At 39.8% G+C, this 25333-nt stretch overlaps 1 protein-coding gene across 5 annotated transcripts; it reads left to right on the top strand.

The window, feature by feature from the left end:
• On the top strand, positions 1–25333 carry LOC121528647 (gastrula zinc finger protein XlCGF57.1-like). Of its 5 annotated transcripts, none has more exons than XM_041816178.1 (6): positions 1–240; positions 5789–5971; positions 10469–10651; positions 16979–17176; positions 17382–17427; positions 17727–18540. In XM_041816178.1, the coding sequence occupies exons 1-4, from the start codon at positions 72–74 to the stop codon at positions 16990–16992; spliced, it is 549 nt and encodes a 182-aa protein (XP_041672112.1). In that variant the 5' UTR covers positions 1–71; the 3' UTR covers positions 16993–17176; positions 17382–17427; positions 17727–18540. The 5 variants fall into 5 exon arrangements, with proteins under 5 accessions (XP_041672112.1, XP_041672115.1, XP_041672113.1 ...); XM_041816181.1 differs by lacking the exon at positions 17727–18540 and adding an exon at positions 17571–17659; XM_041816179.1 differs by lacking the exon at positions 17727–18540 and adding an exon at positions 17553–17659.

The raw sequence follows: 25333 nt of genomic DNA, 5'->3' as shown, positions 1-25333 counted from the left end.
GGGAAGGCGTCATTCTTATTACAGTCTAAGTGAAAACAGCGAGGAACTTTCCAGCTGAAGAAAGAACAAGAATGTTTCCTTTGGAGAGAAATAGAGATGTCATCGAGCGGCCAACTGCCGCAGCTGAGGAAATATGTGACGATGCCACAAGAGCTGCCGTCCAGAACGAGTCAGAGATCAACTGTCAACGCAGAATGCTGGATATCGACTGGAACCCTTACATCCTCTTATACAGAATAGGTGAGGAAATCCGATTTTAGCTTTGAATTTGTGCTCAGAGATGCTGTTATCAAGACGAAACATGGGTCTAATGTGTTAAATAAACAAACAATAAGTGATATTTCTAGATTAGGTCGTCATGGGCTAAGGTTAGCTTATATTCTGTTGAAAGGAAATGAACCAACTGTGGCCAAAAACTTTGGTCAGCCAGCCTCTACAACTTTTTGTGGTGTTCGTGTAGCAGGGACGTCGTCTGGCCGTTTTGGGGGGTCTGAAGCCGCCCTAAAGTGTTCCTCAGCCCCCCTAACAATAATTACATTTACAACAGTGACTAAATCAATGAAGGAATGCACCACAGCATTGCGTTACTTTCTAACGTAATGCTAATGTAGCTATAGAGCACAGATAGTCAGCCTGTGGCTCTCCAGTCGCTTGTGGCTGTTAAGTATGGAGGACTAAAAACGCCCAAAATAACTATATAAATATACAATTGATTACATGTGTCATCAATTATTTAATATTAGAAATAAATCAACAAATATATAAATACATATATAATTATTTGATTAATTAAATGCATGTGTTATTAAATAATTATTTGAATGTGTAATTAATTATTTACAATTGGTAGTATATAAATAAACGAATAAATAGTTTATGAAGTACATAAATAATTAAATAAATGTTTAAATAGTTATTTAAAATGTTAATTCATTCTATGTAAAAACACATCTACTTATTCCACTGTTTATTTATTTCATGGTTCCTGCTCCACCAGTGCATCATGAAATAATTTTATCTGTCATCCTCTCCCATCAAACTCAGTGGGCGGGACTTACACTGATCGAGTCACAAACCGTTGCTTTGGTCTGCAGGGTTGCCAGAGTGGGGGGTTTCCCAACAAACAAAACAAACAACCATCCAATCACTGAGGATCTCTATGAGCACTCCCATGAGATGACAACAAATATTTTAGTCCTGGCAGAGAATGTTGACGCTGGACTTTCGGACCCTGAACATGTGGCTAGCAAAGCAGAGGGATTTATTGAAGTTCTTGGAGTTATTTCCGCTCTCTCTGACCAAGATATTGACCGAAGAGTGTTTGCAAACTTAGAGGAAGTTCTTCAGCACTTCCCCTGGTCTGTGTGTGTGTCCTGTACTGGGCCGCAACACACTGTGCACTGAGCCCAGGTCTGGTGAAATAATCTCAGACTCAGATCAAATATTGTGAAAGACAAGGTTGCTGTAATAAATCCAGAAACAGTCATGTTGACTGTTTATTTATAATGAATATTCCAGTCTTGTAAATTCATCATCAGTGGGTCCTAAAAACGTTATAATCTGTAAAAATTGTCATACATTAAAAGGACAAAATATTTTTGACTGACCTCAATTGATTACCTGCAGTTTTCTTTCTAAAAAATCTAGTTAACCGTGTTGTGTGCAAACATGCAGCACTCATTAAATGGTACCTGCATCTAATATTGAATCATTTATACTTACACCGCGTTCCACATTATTATACAAATGACATTTTTGTCATTTGTATAATAGTTAAAGTCATCAGCCATTAGAGCATAATTCAAATGTTTTTGAACAAACTTCATAATGATAATTATTTTTTTCTGAATAAAAACCTCAATGTTCCACATTATTAAGCACAACAGAGTTTTCAAAGATTTTTTAGGTTGTGAAGAACTGCAAATGGTCATTTGTTGAATTTGCAGCAGTAGGAGGTCATATTTACTGAATTCAAAAGCTATTCCAATCAAAAACATCTTAACAGGCCTGGTTAACATAAGAGCCCTTCTTTGACATCACCTTCACTATTCTTGAATCCATTGACCTTATGAGTTTTTGGAGAGTTTCTGCTTAAATTTCTTTGCAGGATGTCAGGATAGCGCCCCAGAGCTGCTGTTTTGATGTGAACTGCCTCCCACCCTCATAGATCTTTAGCTTGAGGATGCTCCAAAGGTTCTCAGTAGGGTTGAGGTCAGGGGAGGATGGGGGCCACACCATGAGTTTCTCTGCTTTTATGCCCATAGCAGCCAATGACACAGAGGGATTCTTTGCAGCATGAGATGGTGCATTGTCATACATGAAGATCATTTTGCTACAGAAGGCACGGTTCTTCTTTTTTTTGTACCATGGAAGAAAGTGGTCAGTCAGAAACTCTATGTACTTTGCTGAGGTACTTTTCACACCTTCAGGGACCCTAAAAGGGCCTACCAGCTCTCTCCTCATGATTCTGTCCCATAACATGACTCCGCCACATCCTTGCTGAGTCACAGCCTTGTTGGGACATGGTGGCCATCCACCAACCATCCACTACGCCTCCATCTAGACCATCCAGGATTGCACGGCACTCATCAGTAAACAAGACTGTTTGAAAATCAGTCTTCATGAATTTCTGGGCCCACTGCAACCGTTTCTGCTTGTGACCATTGGACAGGGCGGCAGAATACAGTCATGGACAAAAGTATTGGCACCCCTGGAATTTTTCCAGAAAATACACCATTTCTCCCGGAAATTGTTGCAATTACAAATGTTTTTGGTATACAGTTTATTGCCTTTATGTGCATTGGAACAACACAAAAAATCCGGGGAAAAAAAGCCAAAATTGACAGAATTTTACACAAAACTCAAAAAAATGGGCCCAACAAAATTATCCGCACCCTTTTAAAACTGTGGGTAAATCATTTTATTTCAAGCATGTGATGCTCATTTAAACTCACCTGTGGCAGTAACAGGTGCTGGCAATCTAGAAATCACACCTGAAGCCAGTTAGAATGTCTAAAATTTGACTCAAACTTTGTGTTGTGTGCCTGTGTGTGTCACACCAAGCATGGAGAAGAGAAAGAAGAGCCCAGAATTGTCTGAGGACTTAAGAAGCAGAATTGTGGAAAAATCTGAACAATCTCAAGGTTTCAAAACCATCTCCAGAGATCTTGAGATTCCTTTGTCCACTGTACATAATATAATCAAGAAGTTTATAACCCAGGCTTCAGGCTGTCCTGCAGAGTCAGGGTGCAAAAGTGTCAGCTGGGACCATACGTGGTCATCTGAATGAGATGAAGCGCTATGGCAGGAGACCAAGGAGAATCCCACAGCTGACAAAGAGACATAAAAAAGCCAGACTGGAGTTTACAAAAATGTACCTGAGTAAGCGTCAATCCTTCTGGGAGAACATTTTGTGGACAGATGAGACTAAGGTAGAACTTTTTGGAAAAGCACGTCATTTTACTGTTTACAGAAATGAGGCCTGTGGAATGAGGCCTACAAAGAAAAGAGCACAGTACCTACAGTCAAACATGGTGGAGCTTCAAGGATGTTTTGGGGTTATTTTGCTGCCTCTGGCACTGGGTGCCTTGACTGTGTGCAAGGAATCATGAAATCTAGAGACTATCAAAACATTTTGGGCTGCAACGTAGGGCCTAGTGTCAGAAAGCTGGGTCTGTGTCAGAGGTCATGGGTGTTGCAGCAGGACAATGACCCCGAAACATACCTCAGAAAGCACCAAGAAATGGTTGGAGACAAAGCGCTGGAGAGTTCTGAAGTGGCCAGCAATGAGTCTGGATCTAAATCTAATTGAACACCTATGGAGAGATCTTAAAACTACTGTTGCAAGAAGCACCATTCAAATCTGAGAGACCTGGAGCAGTTTGCATAAGAAGAGTGGTCCAAAATTCTTGTTCAGAGGTGTAAGAAGCTTGTTGATGGTTATAGGAAGTGATTGGTTTCAGTTATTTTTTTTCCAAAGGTGTGCAGCCAAATATTAAGTTGAGGGTGCCAATAATTTTGTCTGGCCCATCTTTTGAGTTTTGTGTAAAATTATGTCAATTTTGTCTTTTTCCTTCAGATTTTTTGTGTTGCTTCAATGCACATAGGCAATAAACACATGTATACCAAAAACATTTGTAATCGCAAAAATATCTGGGAGAAATGGTGTATTTTCTGGAAAAATTCCAGGGGTGCCAATACTTCTGTTAAATCACATTCATATGGCCGTCATCAAAATCAAAGAAGTTGAGGTGAGTGATACTGGGGGGGGGGGGGGGCTCACATTGATCTTTGCCTGGAGCCTCCAAGTCACTAAAACCGCCCCTGCCCAATGGGACGTCCTTCCCTCAGTGTCATGTGAAGCGACGTCAGTTTATGATGACGGTCCGTTCTGATCATCAGTCAGCTGTCAGGAGGCATAAACAGCTGATTGTGTCTGCATACATTTGTACTGTATTTCTTCTAATCAAACATCCACATTTACAGTGTTTGGTCTCAGTGTGGGATCACAAACACCTGCATGAAGAGAAACCTGCAGTATTTTAAAAACAACATGCAGAGTCTTTCTACCAGCAGATGCTTTATTATGAAATAATCGATTAGCTTAATTATGCAATGTGAAGGCTGATGATCAAACCTGACGCTCACTAATGATCAGACTGATAACCTGTATTGACCCCATGATGGATTTACAGTGTTTCTTACTGACAGTCAGACTGCTGCTGTATTAATTCTTCTCATAATCTAATAAACTGAAATTACTGACTACTAAAGGGCACATTTATATCTGATTTTTTTTATTTTATGAACTTTCAACATTTTTAATGTTTGATGGTGAATCAGGATACAAATCAAATATTAGACTCCATCCTGTTTCACTCTTTAATATTGATTTTATTAACTTTATTCTCAATATTTGACTTTAAATACTTATTCAAATACTTCTAAATCCCAGCCCATCAGTTATTGAGTCTTTTAAAACTGCTGGTGTTTATATTCTGTTTAGAGTCCATTTGTCATCCATTATAAACTCAGTTTCTCCTCTATTATTTAACTCTGCTGGTGTTGTGAAGTTGCGTTGACGTCCACTGTGTAGCAGCGTCCAATCAGAGAGTGACACCAGTAAGAGGGCGTGTCTTTGATTAAAAAGAGTTCCAGGAAGCCTGCTCTTATGTCTCTCTGCTCATCGGTCTTCAAATCTCATTCTAAAGTCTTCAGACCGGCTAAGAGTCTTTGGAGCAGTTTTTAAGATGGTGAATCAGAAACTGCTTCCGGTTCGACCGAGGACTGATTAATAACTGACATGGGATATGGCTAAAATAGACAATTTCATAGATATCGATACATAGATACCGCCTGGACTGCTGGCTTTCATTGGGGAGGTTGCGCCACGTGACCACCGTATGCAAGAGGGGGAGTCACAGCTGATGATGACTGTAAGTCAATGATGGCAGGAGGTCTATTGTACCACACAGAAGGATAAATCAATTTTCAAGCCTTTTGATTGACGATCCAGGAGAACTGATCCAATGAAAAACCCAGGTTCTCATACCAAAATCTTGCCCTAATATAAGGTTGCAGTGATTCTCTATGGAACAAACAGCAACATGTGTACTTGCATGTAAACTTTGTCCTATTTTAATGATCAGTCTTTAAAATAACAAGAATGTTTTATTGATATCATGTGGTATTGAATAGGTATAATGCATTTTGGCTGAACAAACAGTTGTATACTGGCACTAATGAAATGTTTCCTCCCTCTGACTTTGTTTTGTTTTTGTATCTCCAGACGTCCCACAGCAACATGTGTGTAAGGAGGAGGAGGATGAGCAGCAGCTCTGTCACCAGGAGAGGAAGTCCAGTCTGGACCAGGAGGAGCCAGAGCCTCCACAGATGAAAGAGGAGCAGGAGGGAGAGTGGATCAAACAGGAGGAGACTGACACGTTGATAATGACTCCTACTAAGGAGGAAGGTGAGCACAGAGAAGCAGATGGACAACATGAACACCAGCTTCTTTCTCACAACTCTCATGTTGCTGAGAGTCAAGATCCCAAAGAGAACAAGCAGAAAGACTCAGAGATAACTGTAAAATCAAAACATAGACAAGAAAGAGACAGAAAACACACAGGTGAGCGGCTGTATTCATGTGAGGTATGTGGAAAAGGATTTAAATATAAACCGAGTTTGAAACAATGCATGATAACACACAGGTGAGAATCTTCACTACTGTAACACCTGTGGAAAAGGATTCTTTGATAGATCACAGTTGAAAAACCATAAAAAGACTCCCACAGGTAAGAAGCCTAACCCCTAAAATACTAGTGCATCTCAAAAAATTAGAATATCATGAAGAAGTTCAATAATTTTTTGTCACTCTTTTCTGAAAGTGAAACCCATATGTTATATAAACTCATTACACACAGAGTGAAGTATTTCAAGCCTTTATTTCTTGAAATGTTGATGATTTTGGCTTACAGATAAGAACACCCAAAGTTCAGTGTCTCAAAAAATTAGAATATTGTGAAAAAGGTCAATATCGGAAAGTCATCAGCTAATTAACTCAAAACACCTGCAAAGGTTTCCTGAGCCTTTAGATGGTCTCTCAGTCTGGGTCAGAAGGCTACACAATCATGGGGAGGACTGCAGACTTGACAGATGTCCAGAGGACAGTCATTAGCTGTGTTTCCATCAGGGGGTCTGGTTTGATTCACTTTGGTTTGGTATGGTTTGGTACGCTAAACCCCAAAATATTTTGCGTTTCCACAGACACCCGTGCTCTCACTTGGGTGGGCGGGGCTGTAAAAGCATGCATGTGAAGTTACAGACAGCGCGAGTCTGCTGGTCCAGCTGCAGAGTTATAGAAAGGATGAGGGAGAGAAATCAGTCAGGAATAAGCAGTAAACAGCTTTATTTCAGCTGAAAGTGCTTTTAAAAAAAATAACTACATCTTAATTATGTTAACCACTGTCAGTAAAGATCCTCAGCTGATGGAATACGTGTACAGAGATGGTTTGAGTCGTAACGCTACATTAATATGTGAATATATCTAGTCTAGAACAGTTTATATGACAAAATATGAACGTTTAGAGCTGTACTGTGAGAATTCGCCACATTAAAAATAAAGTAAAAGTTCAGCTGGTGTTAAAATCAAGCTAGATTAAGTCAGAAATCCGGGGTGCACTGATCTCGTTTTAAAATTGTCTGCAGCCTGAAGTTTTACGAGCCCATTCAACAGCCACAGAGCGATGTTTTCACAGGTTACCTAACATAAGAAGTAGATTAATAATTAGTTACAGATGAGAATGAACTGTTCAAAGGCTTCGTATTCACAAAACTTAAGCATTAATTTAGTTTCTCATCCATTGCGGATGGATCAGGCTGATGTGAGCCTTTGGGCTCTGCTTTATGTTCTTAAAATCATCCAGATAAACGTCAGGAAACTTGATTTGTGGCCAGATATCAATATCCATAGACTAGGAAACAGTTTGGATCTCCTTCGAGTTCAAATATTTCCCATTTAGGCAGATATTGGTCCATTTTTCTCCCATTTTCACCCACTTCTCACAGCGCAGACTTCCGTGTTTGAAGCCCAGAGGTGAGCAGCTGAGTCACACGCTGACGTGACGTCAGTGCAGCCCCTATTGTTGTGTGTGTAGCTCCACCTTTTAAGTACAGTTAGGTAAGATTGGCATCCCTGCAGAAGGGTGCCAAAAAGTGGGACGGTACAGGTTGGTTTTTTTGGGACCCTTTCTCTATGGAAACGTCAAAAAAAGCGTGCCGTACTGCACCAAACTGAGCCGGACCGCTCGGTGGAAACGACCTGAAGGACACCCTCCACAAGGAGGGTAAGCCACAAAAGGTCATTGCTAAAGAAGCTGGTTGTTCACAGAGTGCTGTATCCAAGCATATTCATAGAAAGTTGAGTGGAAGGAAAAAGTGTGGTAGGAAAAGGTGCACCAGCATAAGGGAGAACCGCAGCCTTGAGAGGATTGTTAAGCAAAATCCATTCAAGAATTTGGGGAAGCTTCACAAGGAGTGGACTGAGGAGTACTTCCTGAGAAGTCAGTCAAGTCAGTCGGCTGAAGTCAAGCGGCAGGTAGAAAACCACAGTTCGCAGGATATCAGTAACTCTGGCACTGCAGAGGAGGGGGATAGCCTGGGCAGAAGGGATGTGGATGACACTGAAGACAGCCTGCCAATCAGAGGGAGGACCTTTGAGCATAAAGCCAAAGGGAAATGGCCTAGGGTGAGTGAGAGGAAAGAGTGGGAGACAGTTAATAGGGACCTTGCAATGTTGTTACAAGGGATCAAGCAGGGTTTTTCCTGGCTCATAAGGTGGTGGTGGTACCATTCTGATCATGCGTACCCCGATCTTTTTAGGGGGGTCCGGGGGCGTGCTCCCCCAGGAGAAAATTTTGTACATTATAAAGGTAATTAGATTAATTTAGTAAACTTTGAGATTGGAATTAAGAGGCTAAATCTACTGAAAATGTTTTTCTTTTCATAAGTTCGTGCTTTAATTTTGAACGGTTTCCTGGTCTGACCTGATAAAGGTTTTAATGATACAAGTTTTGTGCCTGAAAAGCTGTTATTAACATCAAAAAGCTTTTTTAGTCTTTCCTCAATGAATGTTTAATTTTATGTCCATAACAACTAATTGTCCACTTAAAGAGGTCATGTGACCTGCATAATCATCTCTGATTTTAACTGAAACCAATTTCCACCAGAAAGTTGTCTGCCACACGCTTTATGTCATTTTAGCCTTATTCCCTTAATAATGCTGGTGTTGTGTTTAAGTTTGTTATTATTTTATTTATTAACTATAATAACAAATTATCTATAAGAATATATGAATAATATAAGTAATATGTAATGTGATTTCTGGGTTAAGTTCAGAAGGATCTTTTTTTCTCTCTGCTTATATTTTTGATAAATAAAATCAGTGGAACTGAGAAGTTTACTGCAGCTTCTGCCTGGAGGAAATCTAAAATGTCTAACAAAAACATACAATCAGTGACCGGTCAGTTCAGCTGTTGCTTCACATCATTGACCTCCTCCTCCTCCTAACCTGACATCCTCTCTCCTTCTCTCTGCCTTATTAGACGGGTTCGTGCACAACGAGTTTTGATAATGTTTTAAACCTGCTAACTGTCAATACTGATCCATATTTCCTGTTCAGTGATAGTCTGATTGACACTAAGTCTTAGTAATGACACGCTGTGGCTTAATCATTTAAATTTAAGGACATTACCGATGAGACAGGTGAATGCTGGACATAATCAGGGAACAAGGATGGTTCAGTTTGTCCAGGAAGGAGAGAAGGTTAAAGGAGGCTGGTTTTTAGGCAGGCACCAGTTAGGCCAGTTAAAGGATGCCAAGGACTGGGAGATGCAGGTAGATTTAGGAGGGAAACTTGTTGTGCCACAGAAGATAGTTTGCACCAATCTTAGGCCTGACATAGTGCTATGGTCTGCCAGTCAGCGTGTACTTTATTTTATAGCGCTGACGGTTCCGTGGGAGGATTCTGTGGAGGAAGCCTATGAAAGGAAGAAGCTGAGATATGCAGAGTTAGGGGCAGAAGCTGAACAGCGAGGATGGATAGTTAGGACTCATTCAGTAGAAGTGGGATGTAGAGGGCTTGTGGCAAGGTCAGCTGTCTCAATACTTAGGGAGCTGGGAGTGCAGGGACAGAATTTACGAAAGACAGTTAAGGAGATCTCAGATGAAGCAGCTCAGGCCAGTCAGTGGATCTGGATGAGGAGGAGTAATGCCAGTTGGGGCAAAAATGAAGGCTGACGAAACCCCTTAACTTCTCTATCCGTTAGTTTTGCTTAACCCGCTCTCTTTTCTCTCTTCCCTCATGAAAATGAGGTGGTGGTGGGGGGGGGTGTAGAGCACAATGCCACGCCAGGCCAGGGTATGTGTTAGCCCAAGACAGGGTACTACACCCTTAGCTCTGCCTCCCCCACCCTAAGGCCCCGTTCATACAGAGACGAATTTGGGCGTATATGCAAAAGTTTTTGTTGTATCGGCGTTTCATCTACATGGAAACAGCGTTTTGGGTGACTGTAAACGATACTTTTTAAAAACGGGTCCCAGAGTGCATAAATCCGTACTTAACAACCCTGGAGAAGTGCGGCTTTCTTACTACCCTATCGGTGTGTACGGCTGAGTTGCGGAGGCAGATAGTAATGGATTAGGGATTTCTTCACTGAGCGTTGATCCTCTTTGTGTGTTTTATTCAGAATTAAAGTTGCAGTGATTCTCTATGGAACAAACAGCCACATGTGTACTCACATGTAGACTTTGTCCTATTTTCATGATCAGTCTTTAAAATAACAAAGAATGTGTCATTGATATCATGTGGTGTTGAATAGGTATAATGCATTTTGGCTGAACAATTAGTTGTATACTGGCACTAATGACGTGTTTCCTCCCCCTGACTTTGTTTTTGTTCTTGTATCTCCAGACGTCCCACAGCAACATGTGTGTAAGGAGGAGGAGAATGAGCAGCAGCTCTGTGACCAGGAGAGGAAGTCCAGTCTGGACCAGGAGGAGCCAGAGCCTCCACAGATGAAAGAGGAGCAGGAGGGAGAGCAGCTCAAACAGGAGGAGACTGACACGTTGATAATGACTTCTACTCCAGAGGAAAGTGAGCGCAGAGAAGCAGATGGACAACATGAACACCAGCTTCTTTCTCACAACTCTCATGCTGCTGAGAATCCTGGTCCCAAAGAGAACAAGCAGAAAGACTCAGAGATAACTGTAAAATCAAAACGTAGACAAAAGAGAGACAGAAAACACACAGATGAGAGGCTGTACTCATGTGAAGTATGTGAAAAAGGGTTTAAATATAATCAGAATTTGAAACAACACATGGTGACACACACAGGTGAGAAGCCTTACTCCTGCAGCACCTGTGGAAAAAGATTTAGTCAGAAATCAAATTTGAATCTGCACATTCGTACTCACACAGGTACAAAGCCATACACCTGTGGTACCTGTAGAAAATCATTCACATATAAATATACTTTAGACCAGCACTTAAAAATCCATACAGGTGAAAAACCACATACCTGCACAATATGCAACAAATCTTTCAGATATAAAAGTCATGTAGCAGTTCACATGAGAAGACACAAAGGTGAGAAGCCTTACTCCTGCAGCACCTGTGGAAAAAGATTTAGTGAGACATCAAATTTGAATCTGCACATTCGTACTCACACAGGTACAAAGCCGTACACCTGTGGTACCTGTGAGAAATCATTCACACTGAAATGTAATTTGGACCAGCACTTGAAAATTCATACAGGTGAAAAACCACATACCTGCACAAAATGTGACAAATCTTTTAGACTTAAACGTGGGTTGACAGTCCACATGAGTAAACACACAGGTGAGAAGCCTTACTCCTGCAAAGACTGTGGAAAAAGATTCAGTCAGAAATCGCATTGGAATAGGCACATTTTTACTCACACAGGTACAATGCCGCACGCCTGTGGTACCTGTGAGAAATCATTCACAGATAAGTCTCTATTGGACCAGCACTTAAAAATCCACTCAAGTGAAAAACCACATACCTGCACAGAATGTGACAAATCTTTTAGACGTAAAGGTGAATTGACAGTTCACATGAGAACACACACAGGTGAGAAGCCTCATTCCTGCAAAATCTGTGGAAAAAGATTCAGTCAGAAAACGCATTGGAATAAGCACATTTTTACTCACACAGGTATAAAGCCATACACCTGTGGTACCTGTGAGAGATCATTCACGCAGAAAAGTACTTTGAACCGGCACTTAAAAATCCACACAGGTGAAAAACCACACCTGCACAATGTGCAACAAATCTTTCAGACAAAAAGGTGAATTGACAGTCCACATGAGAACACACACAGGTGTCCCATTCATACTCACACAAGTATAACGCCGTACACCTTTGGTACCTGTGAGAGATAATTCACAAATAAAAGGTCTCTGGACAACCACTTAAAGATCCATACAGAACTTCCTAAACATGTGGCAGGTCTCTCAGGTGCTGCCTTGATGGTTCATGAGAGAAGAACTGACACTGCTGAGAAGCTGTACCTTTGATATCTGAGATCTGCTAGAAAAGAGACTTTGACCCTTCTACTTTTTCATGACAAGTGTTAGGTCATGTTACTGTTAAAGTTACTTGTAGTTTGTATTGATGTCCTCGTGCCAGTGTCAATAGTTCCCCAGTCTCAACTTCTGCCGTGCATGTGGAGCCAGGATCCTGTCACTTTACTGAAAATTGTCCAACTGATAAAACTGCCATAAATGCCAGGTTAAAGAACAGCCATGAATCTCTTTCTCCTGTCAGTGTCATAAATCACACCTGGCACAGAGACATCACAAACAGCTCTCTACTGTCATTACCAACATCTGTGCATATAGCCCCCCCTTGTTGGCTACCCTCTTTTCCAACAATCTCAAGCATCTTCACCAGAATGCCTCACTGCGCCGCTGTGCCATCAAGAGAAAATGAGGATAGTAGAACTCCCACTGTGTCCTCTTCCACCCATCCTGCCATGATTCCAGTCAGAATCAGTGACAGGAGGATTGTGAAATCTAGACAGGCTGTGAGCAATCATGGTATTCATGTTAAAAATCAAATGAAAACTGTGGCAAATCAGACTCCACCACCCCCACCTGCTGCTTGGAAGTGGCCTTCCTTGATGTTAGATCCTTGGTTAACAACATTTCTGCTTAATGACATCATTCATGAAAATAAACCAGACTGCATAATTCTAACAGAAACATGGCTTGATGCAACAGGTAACAAAGAGCTGATTGAAACAGCACCTACTGACTTTAAATAGGGGGGTAAATTTGCTTGAATTGTTGATTGCTTTTGTTTCTTTTTTAATCTTCTGTAAAGCACATTGAGTTTACAACTGTATGAAATGTGCCTTACAAATAAATTGAATTATGTTCCCAGATTACTGCCATTAATAACATTCCTGTGTTACATAGTGAGAAAAGTAAGACGTGAAGCCCAGTTCAGACCAAAGATTCATGACACAACCAGACAGAACAGCTCCAGTCAGACCAGCTGATGGTGTTGTCAGTTTCAGCTTGCTGGGTTGTAAATCTTTGGTCTGATCTAGGATTTAGAGTACTTTTGCTTTACTGAAGATTGAAATGTTTTTGTGACTTGCTACACTGTGCATCTTCATGCAGCTTTATATAAAGCTCATTCTCTGCAGTTTAATAACAGTACAGTTCTTCATTTCAATAATATGACAGCAAACTTAGATCAGAGGTATACAGTATTAAACAGCTGTTTGAATGAAAACACTACAACACAAGCTTTTGAACTTTTCTTTCATGTTGATGTTTTTCTTGTTCTTTTTGTTCAGAATTGAACATCTAACAGATTTTTCCGTTTTTCAATGAAATGTTTCCATAGCAGTTGTTGTTGCCTGAGGAGAATGTCCACAAGTGGGATCCACTGGAATGAACTGCAAACCTCTGAAGAATTTGATTTTGGAGGCCACTGCTATGCTTGAAGTCAGTGTAAACAAGTAGAATCCACTGGAATTATCCACAAACTGATAGAGAAATATGTTTTACTGATAACATTAGAATAAGCCATGGCGCCATAGAAACATAGGTGAGGAAATACGATTTTAGCTTTGTATTTGTGCTCAGAGATTCTGATATTGAGACGAAAAATTGATATGATATGTTAAATAAACGAAGAATAACTAATATTTCTAGAATGAGTCATCATGGGCTAAGGTTAGCTTACATTTTCTGTTTCTAAGTGAGTGGAACCAACCGCCAGATATTCACATCTGTGGTCAAGCTCATAGACATAATACACGTAGACGCCTCACTGACTGTGTTTTCCCGCTGCCGAGATACGTCAACGTGTCCGCCATATTGCCAGAGGCCAGGCCGTTCCATAAACAAGTGCAAGAATATATAGGGATGAAGGGTTTTCTGATTACAAAGCACACTCGTTTACGTTTAAGTGATGGTAATGAGTCGTTTATAAAATGTTTTACAGGTATTTTTTTTTGTTAATTAAATGATTCAAAATGACTACCAGAGAGCCAAAAAATGTAGATAATTCAAGTATTAATATACTGCAACTGGAGGTGTGTCAGTGTTTCTTGCTTTTTCATGCTCACAGAAAATTTTAGTAAATTATTTTCACGATAACGTGCCATGATTAAGTTACTATAATATATATATATATATACAGTGCTTAACAAATTTATTAGACCACCACCCAAAGTAAGGTTTATGCCACAGCTGCCCTAAATTAACAGCATTGGTAATGACCAAAATCATGTTTCATGTTTCTGCAATGGTTAATACACCAATATGTAGAAGCTCTTTAACAGAAATGCTATTTCTAATTATTATTGTTATCCGTGAATTTTTAAATTTACCTATTTACAAAAAAACCCCAGAAAAATAGTAAAGCACGTAGGGCTGAAACGATTCCTCGAATTATCCGGGTAATTCGATTAAAAAAAAATCCTCGAGGCAAATTATCTGCCTCGAGGCTTTGCTTAAATCAGTCATGTATCCATATACGCCCATGCTGTAGCCCGGACGTCGCGCCGTGTGTTGCGCGGCATGCTATGTTTCGCACGGACGGCTATTTGTGTGGCACAATGCCCTTGTTTTTCGCTGTTACTATAACGTAACATGCGTGATACGAGGTGCAGTGATGTTGACAGATACTCGTCCTGCGTTTTTACGCATCCACTGGCCGCGGCTTCATGGCAGATATGGCACTACGCCTGCACCTTTTTGAGAAACAGACCATATTCTTGTCATCTAAAGGTTCACCGTTCAGACATCATCAGACCGCTGTGTGTATGATGAAGTTTTATTCCTGCTATAATGTGAAATATTACATTCATGCATAAAATAGAGCATTTTAAAATGATTACGTGTCCCTTTACTTAAATGACAACTTGGAGAATAGAAATAAACTACAATGAAAGAAATAAAGTGTCGGCACCAAACAATTCCTGGTAAAGGATCCCTAAACCCCCAAATATGGTATAATCTAATGTCATTATTTAACTTCTTTTCCTTGTAACTTTAAGAAATGTAAACTGTCATCAGAACATCATTGCACTTTAGAGAACCTGTTAATACCCATTTTTAATATAGAAGTAGTTCATTTAAGGGACCCAGCATCTTTTCTCATTTGTCTAGTTCTACTTCTCTTGGAAAAAGCAAAAGTGACTTTGGCTGGTATGTGCTGACAAGAACGAGAGAAACAGAAACTGTGCACAAGCTTTTAGGATTTTCAGTTTTAATGACAGTGAAAATAGAAAAACATACCAGTACGTTTTTTTTTTTGATGAATTTATGTTTTTATTTAAAATGGTTAAATTACATGTTACATGTTATAACATGTAGTTAACATGCAGGTTCTGACATTCGCGTGTTATATCAATAGAGTATTGTGAGTTCTCTAATGGCTTTACTTGAGGCGAGTTATTCTGCTGTCTGTTCTTTATAAAGTCCCTGAGGGCGGTTTGACCAAGTGGTCTGGTTCAGATCAGCTCACTACTGTACTAATTATTTGATAATCTGATTTTCAAGGAAGGTCTGTTCTCTTTGAAAGTTAAAGATGCATATTTTATAAACATGTAAAACATTGTTCACCTCTTAGTATTTGTCATGTTGTTGTTTGAGCCTGCTGTCCACAATGTTCATCTAAGGAACAGTTAAGATAAAATATCTAACTTTCATAGTTTTCTGTTATTATTTGGCTTCTTAAGATAAAACTATCAATAAATTAAATTGAGAAAGAAGCCACAGAAATAACTCACATGTCAACTTCACTTGCCAAAGAGGCAGACCTTTTTTTAGCTCTGCAACTTTTTCAGTCTCTAACTTTGGTAGTTTTTTGGGTTTGAGGAACATTTTTATTTTTGATTTTGATTTGTTTTTATCTTCTGAGGTCCCAGTCAGTATTGGTGTTGTTTTAATCACATCTATATTTAAAAAGTCGATAAACAGGCAGCCCTTAAAGGAAGGTAGGGTGGTGGACGCTGTGATTTCCAGAGGCAGTTCATTCCACAATGTAGGAGCCACCACAGGAAACGCTCCATCCCCTCAGTTTTTTAATCTGGTCTTTGGGACAATCAGGAGGTCCAGGTCCATAAGAGGGGTATCGTTAATTCCACTGGAGTCAAACAACAACTTCAGTTTTACTGTCATTAAAATTTCAGAAGTTCAGAGCCATCCAGACTTTGATGTCCTTGAGACAGTCTAGACAGTCAATAGTGCTGCCATTGCTTCTTTTTAAAGGCAGGTATGGTGGTACCATATCACATGTTTTTTTTTTTTTTTTTTTTTTTTTAAATCAAGCCCTGAGGGGGAAGGTAAAGAGAGAGCAGGATTGGTCCTAGGATAGACCCCTGTGGGACTCCACATGGAAGGGGCCAATGATGAAGTAGAGTCCTCAAGTCTGATCTGAAAAGATCTATTTGAATAGTAGCTGAACCAATTCAGAGCGGTACCCTTAAACGACGCCGCCAATAGGGGAGGGGGGATAAAGGGGAGAGCTTATTGGGGCCCAGCCAAACTGGGGGATGGTGTATTGTAAAATGAAGCTGTGATAATACTTGAGTTTTTACCTGAATAATAACCACTCTTATCAAAACATAAATTTCATTTATTTATACTGTAGTACAAAATATCCTGTTTTAATGTAAAGCCCTTTTCTTAGACAGAAATACCTTTCTTTAACTCATGTTAACTGTGAGGATTGGCAACTGAAGATTTCCATGAAAAATGCAGATTTTTTAAAACTATATATTTTCTTTTATTTCCGGATGTCAGCTTTACTTTGACAGAAGCATGACCAGATGTAAAGTAGCGTGACGCTATGGTGATACTCACATTGAAGTAACTTGAAAAGTCCAAGGCTGCAGTTTCTGCCACTGTACTTAATACTTTCTTTCTCACTCCCTCCAAGGCATGTTATCATGAAGGGGATGAGCTGTGCCAGCAGACTTGCCTTTCCTACCAGAGGTTAAACAGTCCCATCTAAACCGTCCAGCAAGAGCCATGGTGGAAACCAAATCTGGCCTGCAGTTCATCAGAGAGGAGGATCTCCCTGCCATCATCTCACCTCTCCAGTGTCTGAGGCTCCTCAGAGCACGGCCAACTGAAGGTATGTTTTAGATGGTTTTTATTATTCTCTCAAACAGAGAAGCTAATGTAATACAGTTCAAAGCTTTCTACTGTCATTCATTTTACACATTTGATGTAAATTCTTCAGATTAAATTGAAGAAGAATATCTTGAAGTTTTAGATTTTTTATCATTCATTGACTTTTACATTTTGATTGCTATGTTTTTCTCCATCTTTGTCATCAGTTGCTGACACTGAGGCCTCCTGACTGTCCAAGACTGAATGTCTGAGGTATGCATACCTTTGATTTTACTTTGTTCAAAAGTATTGCAATGATTGAGACTATTTGTAAGCCATACATCAATAATATGTATATTTGCCTGTGTGTAAAGTAAAGAATAGGATTATTTTTTCAGCTGATTTACTCCCAGCAGATCTTGGGATGCTGAGCATCTAGGGTCAGGCGCTTGTGCCTCCACATCCAAACGTTGCAGCGTGGCTTGCAGCCTTCTCCTGAAGCTTCCATGAGTAACGAACAACAACACATTTTGAAATGATATCTCATAATGTTTTTTTTTATGTGATTTCAGCCGTTTTGTGTGAATCAGCCCCACCTGTGGCAGGTACCAAGACATCAAACCTCATCAGCCAAAAAAGGAGGAAGGTCCATGACAGGAAGAACAGCTCAGTTAATCCTCCCACATTCCCCCTCTTAAGACTATGAATGGACTTCTAAGGACTGTGTGCGTGAGTGCTTTTACAACATTTGCCGATATCTTCAGGAGTAGTTCCTTTATTTCTTAACATGTGGATTCAGATCTGTGGTTGATATTACTCATAACTACTGACAATTATCAAAGTCAGCCAGCTGCCACTCACAGGCTCTAAATGTTTTTCTGTATCAAATATTTGGAAAATACAACAGCAGATTTACTGTAGGTGAGAATTTTCCTCACTATAATTAAAAATGTCTATTAAAATACAATGCAATAGTTGAATATGTGTCTGGTCCGACTTAAATGAAGTTACAGTAATAATTAAGATTTTCTTTTTTTTACGTCACTCATGGTGTTTTTCAGTTCATCTAGAATCTTCCTGACAGTAAAGAAGTGACTGTAGTTCCTTACAATAATAGAGTAACGTTTAAACAGCATTACATTGTTTGATGTAGATTTCAGATTGGGCTTTAAAACCCACTTTAATGTCACTTTTGGGAATGCTTGGCCTTCTTTTAACTCAGTCTAATCAGATTAATCTTAAATAGGCAAGTTCACGCTATCTTCAGTGTTAGACAAGTATGTTATAAGTAGAAACTCATTTATAGAGGTTACAACTCATGTTTGAAAAGTTTTAACATGTAATGTAAAACTATGAACCTTTAATAAATATCTTGTATTTCTTGCAGCTCTGACTGGTTTTTATTTTACAGGTAAAGGGACTTTAGAATGTATTATTAATGCATGTGGGAATTACAGTTTAGTCTTTGAACTATTTTCTGTGTTAAATTAAAATTTTTGCTTTTTGCTTTTGACAAAATTAAATATTTTAGGTGGGAAAAGTTTCCTTGAATTATTTAATTAATGTCATCATGTTATTTTTGAGTATGTCAAGTCACTGTAAGGACTAGAATATGTTCAAGATATGATATTTAACATTATAATGGAAATAGATCTAAACTTAGACAAAACAATGGACACCCACCTCTCCCACAGGGATTCATTCAAAAGGGAAGGGGGGAGGGGGCAAAAAGAATCTATACAAAAGAGCCCTGAAGAAGAAAACAAAGGAGGGAGGGGCTGCTACAACTGACTACAACACAATGCATCATGGATAAAGGAGTTTCTTTGGGGCTGATACAGAACAGACACTGCCAGGTAATTTTGTGTATTTGTGTACACCATGCATTTAGGACTCATGTTTGATGGTGTAACATTAATGTTTTATTTCAGGTGTCATACAGCCCAGCCAATGAGCAGATCTCATCTAACCCACAAGGTGTTTTGTGGAGACAGTAAACATTAAGAAAATAATGACATGATATTTTCAGCAGTTTTAAAAAGTGAGCATAGTTGGAGTAAAATACCTGCCCAGATATCAATCAGATGTTATGCTGTTGCTAAAAGTGCAGGAGAAATGAAGCCAAACTGGTACTCGAAGAGCCGTTTGGGAGCCGAAAGAGTCGGTTGTTCTCCTGTGGAGGGCAGCAGTGCGCCTTGGTGGCGTTTGGTCTGCAGGAAATTTCAAAGCAGAGGAAGAAGCAGGGAACGCGACAAACAGTCGATGGAAAACAGCGAGGAGCTTTACGGCTGAGTAAAGAACAAGAATGTTTTCAGTGGAGAAGTTTAGAGATGTCAACGAGCGGCCAACTGCTGCAGCTGAGGAAATATGTGACGATGCTACAAGAGCTGCCGTCGAGGACGAGGCAGAGATCGACCGTCAGCGCAGAAGGATGGATATCGATTGGAAACCTCACATCCTCTTACACATAATAGGCGAGGAAATACGATTTTAGCTTTGAATTTGTGATCAGAGATGCTGTTATTAAGACGAAACATGGGTCTCATATGTTAAATCAACAAACAAGAACTGATATTTCGAGATTGAGTCGTATTGGGCTAAGGCTAGATTATATTTTCTGTTGAAAGGAAATGGAATCAATCGCCAGATGTTAAAAACTGTGGTCAAGCCAGCCTCTGAAACTTTTTGTGGTGCACATGAAGAAAGACATTACGGTAACGGACGTGCAAAAATTTGAAATCAAAATAGCCACGACTGGGTCCTTTCGAAAAGTCCAGAAAATTACTTCCTAAATCATTTCCTATCCACTTTTCCTTAACCCCGGTGAAAAAACGTCACAGGGTCATGGAAAGGTGGGAGTAAGAGGATTGGAAAGGAGGACAGCGGTGATTAGGGAATCCTAGGGTCCGTTCAGATAGTCCATTTTGCTCAGGACGGATCCTAACTGAGTGAAACGACCCGGAAGTATTTTTTTATCGTCGGTCATGATGAAGGCTGTTCGAATTCTCTAACTGAAAGGGAAAGGAGCTTCATTGTTTCCTTTATTATCTCCTTTAGCCTAGGAAACTAGTAAAATGTATTGTCAAACTTATTTTTCATGTGATAAACGGGAGGACATAGGGTTGAACAGAGGAATATTACAGACGTGAAAACTTTATCATTGTGATAACGTTTTTCTCATTTCCATTTTTATCCAAACAGTAACCGCTCTGTCAGTGTTTCAATATGCATTTGTTTCACTTTTAGTCTACTCTGGTTCTGTCTTTCTGACGTAATTATGATGATAAATATAATAATCAGAATATGTTAATGTGTAAACTTTATTGCTTCAGTTGGTTGTGATTCATGAACTTTTACCATATTTACTTTAATATTTCGAAATAGAGAAAAGAGGAAAAGAAATGAAATTTTTGTCATCAGTGGAATGATCTAGTTTTCATGTCTGTAATATTCCTCTGTTCAACCCTATTTTCTTTCCTTTATCACATGAATATTAAGTTTGACAATAAATTTTACTGTTTAAATCGGGGTTAGTAAAGTTACTGTCAAATTGATCGCTTGTTTTGGTGAGCGATCAACAGGTGTATCAGTTTAAATGAAGTTTACCCAAAACATTGTGGGTCATCTTTTCATGTCTCCTTTGGTAAAGGATGGTCCAGTGTTTCCTAGACTGAAGGAGATAATAAAGGAAATAATGAAGCTCCTTATCTGTGAGAGAATTCAAACAGCCTTTATCATGGCTGACACTAGAGTACTTCCGAGTCATTTCACTCAGAAATCTTGACCTAATATAAGATTGCAGTGATTTTCTATGGAACAAACAGCAACATGTGTACTCACATGTAAACTTTTTCCTATTTTCATGATCATTCTTTAGAATAACAAGGAATGTGTCATTGATATTATGTGGTGTTGAATAAGTATAAAACATTTTGGCTGAACAAACAGTTGTATACTGGCACTAATGACATGTTTCCTCCCCCTGACTTTGTTTTGTTTTTGTATCTCCAGACGTCCCACAGCAACATGTGTGTAAGGAGGAGGAAGATGAGCAGCAGCTCTGTGACCAGGAGAGGAAGTCCAGTCTGGACCAGAAGGAGCCAGAGCCTCCACAGATGAAAGAGGAGCAGGAGGGAGAGCAGCTCAAACAGGAGGAGACTGACATGTTGATAGTGACTCCTAGAGACAGAAAACACACAGGTGAGAGGCTGTATGCATGTGAAGTATGTGGAAAAGGACTTGAATATAATCAGACTTTGAAACAACACATGGTAACACACAGCTGAGAGTCGTCACTCCTGTAACACGTGTGGAAAATGATTCTTTAATAGATCACAGTTGAAAAACCATATAAAGAGTCATGCATGCGAGAAGCCTAACCCCTAAAATACACCAGATAGTGTTCGGTCCATCTCTGCCCCAGCATGGAAACGCAGCAGAAAGGTTTTAGTTTTATTCAGTTGACCAAAATGATGTGACAATCATGGAAAGAAATGGAGGGTTGTGGAGGCTGTTTTCATGTCAGTCCTTGACTATGGTGGTGTTATTTACAGACATGCAGCCCCTACAACCCTCAAACGTCTCGACTCCGTTCATCACTCTGCATTAAGATTTATCACCGGTGATCCTTTTAACACACATCATTGCAGTTTATATAGTAAGGTTGGCTGGTCTTCTCTACAGATGAGACACAGTTTCCACCGGCACCTTTTTATTTATAAAGCCTTTTAGAAAAATAACATCTTACCTCACTGAGCTTCTCCATCTCTCTTTTAAGGATTGTCACACACGCTCCTCTGGCCAGCTGCTTTTGCATGTTCCGTGAGTCAGGTCAGAAATGTCCTATTCTGCTCCTGACTCGTGGAACAGGTTACAGCAGCTGCTTAAGATGACTGAGCTTTTACCTTTTGGGCTTTGTAGAAATGTTATGTTCAACCTCCAACCTTATGCCTGTAATTGTTTAATGTTAGTGTGACCTTTATAATCATTTTCATCATCACCAGTCTGATGATTTGAATCCCCTTTTGTCAGTCTCTCCTCTGTTTCTATTGGTTTGTATTCTCTGGATTTCTTCTGTAATTGACTCGACATCATTGTAAATGAGGGTGCCTCTCAATGATATCTGGAGTATAAGTAAAGGTTGATTGATTGACATCATAAACTTGGAATGGCCATCTGCTATGGCTCAGCAGGTACAGTCAGATGTCTCACAATCTGAAGGTTGTTGGTTTTAGCCTCAGCAGCCACTGAACCCCAGTTTGACCCCACTGCTGTGACGGTGGAGTGTAGATGTGTATGGATGCATTTGGATGGATCAGCAGCCTCTGCTATCAGTGTATGAATGTGGAGTGAATGGGTGTGAATTAGGGCTGAACAAGCTGAGAAAATAATCTGATTGGGATTTTTTTCCCCCTAATATTTTGATTTAATATGCAATTAATTTCAGGTTCCTCATCTTATATATTGCTCAACCATTACAAACAATAAATCTATATTATAACCAACACAACAACAGATACATTAAACTAGAGATGTATGCAATTTAAAAATTGCAGCAGGCCATATTGTGATTTAATCTAATTTGTGATTAATTTCCCAGCCCTAGTGTGAATGGGTAGGTGTGTTAAAGCATTCTGAGCAGTCAGACGACTATTAAAGCGTTACACAAACTCAAGTCCATTTAAGAGTCCAGCACAAACAGTGTAGTCTATGTGACAACATCTAAATTTTAGATGAGATTTTAAGACCCTGAGGCTCTAACAATCAGTTGTGCTATACCAGCTGGCACTGTGTTTTTCCTCTACCTTCACTTTGTTTTGTTTTTGTATCTCCAGACGTCCCACAGCAACATGTGTGTAAGGAGGAGGAGGATGAGCAGCAGCTCTGTCACCAGGAGAGGAAGTCCAGTCTGGACCAGGAGGAGTCAGAGCCTCCACAGATGAAAGAGGAGCAGGAGGGAGAGTGGATCAAACAGGAGGAGACTGACATGTTGATAATGACTCCTAAGGAGGAGGAAAGTGAGCACAGAGAGGCAGATGGTCAACATGAACACCAGCTCCTTTCTCACAACTCTCATGTTGCTGAGAATCAAGATCCTAAAGAGAACAAGCAGAAAGACTCAGAGATAACTGTAAAATCAAAACCAAGACAAGACAGAGACAAAAAAAACACAGATGAGAGGCTGTATTTATGTGAAGTTTGTGGAAAAGCATTTAAATATAAACCGTATTTAAAACAACACATAATGACACACACAGGTAAAAAGCCATACACCTGTGGTACCTGTGAGAGATCATTCACAAAGAAATCTTGTTTTGACCAGCACTTGAAAATCCATACAGGTGAAAAACCACACACCTGCACAATGTGCAACAAATCTTTCAGAGATAAATATTCATTGACAGTCCACATGAGATCACACACAGGTGAGAAGCCTTACTCCTGCAATGACTGTGGAAAAAGATTCTATACAAGATCAAATATGAATAGGCACAATCATACTTACACAGGTATAAAGCTGTACACATGTGGTACCTGTGAGAGATCATTCACACAGAAACATTCTTTGACAATTCACATGAGAACGCACACAGGTGAGAAACCTTTCTCCTGCAGCACCTGTGGGAAAAGATTCAGTCAGAAACAACATTTGAATCAGCACCTTCAAACTCACACAGGTACAAGGCCATACACCTGTGGTACCTGTGAGAAATCATTCACAAAAAAATCTAATTTGGACCAGCACTTTAAAATCCATACAGGGGAAAAACCACATACCTGCACAATGTGCGACAAATCTTTCAGAGAAAAAGGTAATTTGACAACCCACATGAGAACACACACAGGTGAGAAGCCTTTCTCATGCAGCACCTGTGGAAAAAGATTCAGTCATCAATCAGATTTGAATAAGCACATTCTTAGACACACAGGTACAAAGCCGTACACCTGTGATACCTGTGGAAGATCATTCAAACATAAAAGGTCTTTGGACAACCACGTAAAGATCCATGCAGACAATAATGGTTAAACATCCTAAACATGTGGCAGGTCTCTCAGAATTGGTGCTGACTTGATGGTTCATGCAAGAAGAACTGACACTGCTGAGAAGCTGTACCTTTGATATCTGAGATCTTTGACTCCTCTACTTTTTCATGACTAGTGTTAGGTCATGTTACTGTTTAAGTTACCTGTTTCTTCAGGGCTGTACAGAATTTTTTTTTGCCCATAGTGCTGGTGCTACAGAGGTTGACAGTCTTGTAGCACAGAACAGAAAACCTGTAGCACAATATTTGTTACATCTAAATGAACATACTTCAAATACAAAACCAAAACAGCCTGATTTATAGTTCTCAATTAATGTCTAACAAAACTAACAGCCAATCATTGTTAAGAATTTTGGGGTGCAGTCAAGAAGAGAGATGCTCATGGTTCATCTCCACATCCAGACACAAAACAAGAGCAACCTGCAGGAAGATGACTAACTTTATAGCAGTGTGGGTGCTTGAAGATGATTAGAACTATCTGATTTGGGAACCAGACCTTTCTGCTTGAGACAGATCAGACAAAGCAGCAAATGAGCTCCATTCTTGCTGCTATTTGCTGCTGTAATCCACTCAAATCTTGCCAAAAACTGGGCTTAAAATCCTGTAGTGTGTGGCTGGCCTAAGCGATGTGTCCTGTCACTGACAGTTCACTCGCTGTGATCATGATCCCTGCGTAATTGGAGAGGACAAAGAGACGTAAGCGAGCAGATATTCGTTTTTAGCATTGTCTAGTCTGCGTGCCTTAATAAAAAAACTTGGGATTGAAGCAGCACTCCTCTTAAACATAACTATCACCTGTGTTGCGTATACCCTGAGCCTGCCTCATTTGAGCTGCTGCAGGTCACTTTCTCCCCATCGTATCAGCTGCTGAGCGTTGCCGTGGAGGACTCCTGCCCAAGTGTTTCTAAGTGTATATGACAAAAAGAAAAACCAGACTCGTGCCTCAAGTGTTTCTAAGTGTATAATATGGATGAAAGAGAAACCACATCCCTGTTCAATATGTTTCTCAGTATAGCATATGAAAAAAGAGAAACCAGACTCCTGTCCAAAGTGTTTCTAAGTGTATAACAAAAAAAGAAACCACACCCCTGTCCAATATGTTTTTCAATGTATAAATTACAAAAAGAGAAACCAGA

The sequence above is a fragment of the Cheilinus undulatus genome, linkage group 20 (assembly GCF_018320785.1).
Source record: "Cheilinus undulatus linkage group 20, ASM1832078v1, whole genome shotgun sequence".
NCBI lineage: Eukaryota > Metazoa > Chordata > Actinopteri > Labriformes > Labridae > Cheilinus > Cheilinus undulatus.
The sequence above is the reverse complement of the archived record's forward strand: the minus strand, read 5'-3'. Positions and strand labels throughout refer to the sequence as shown.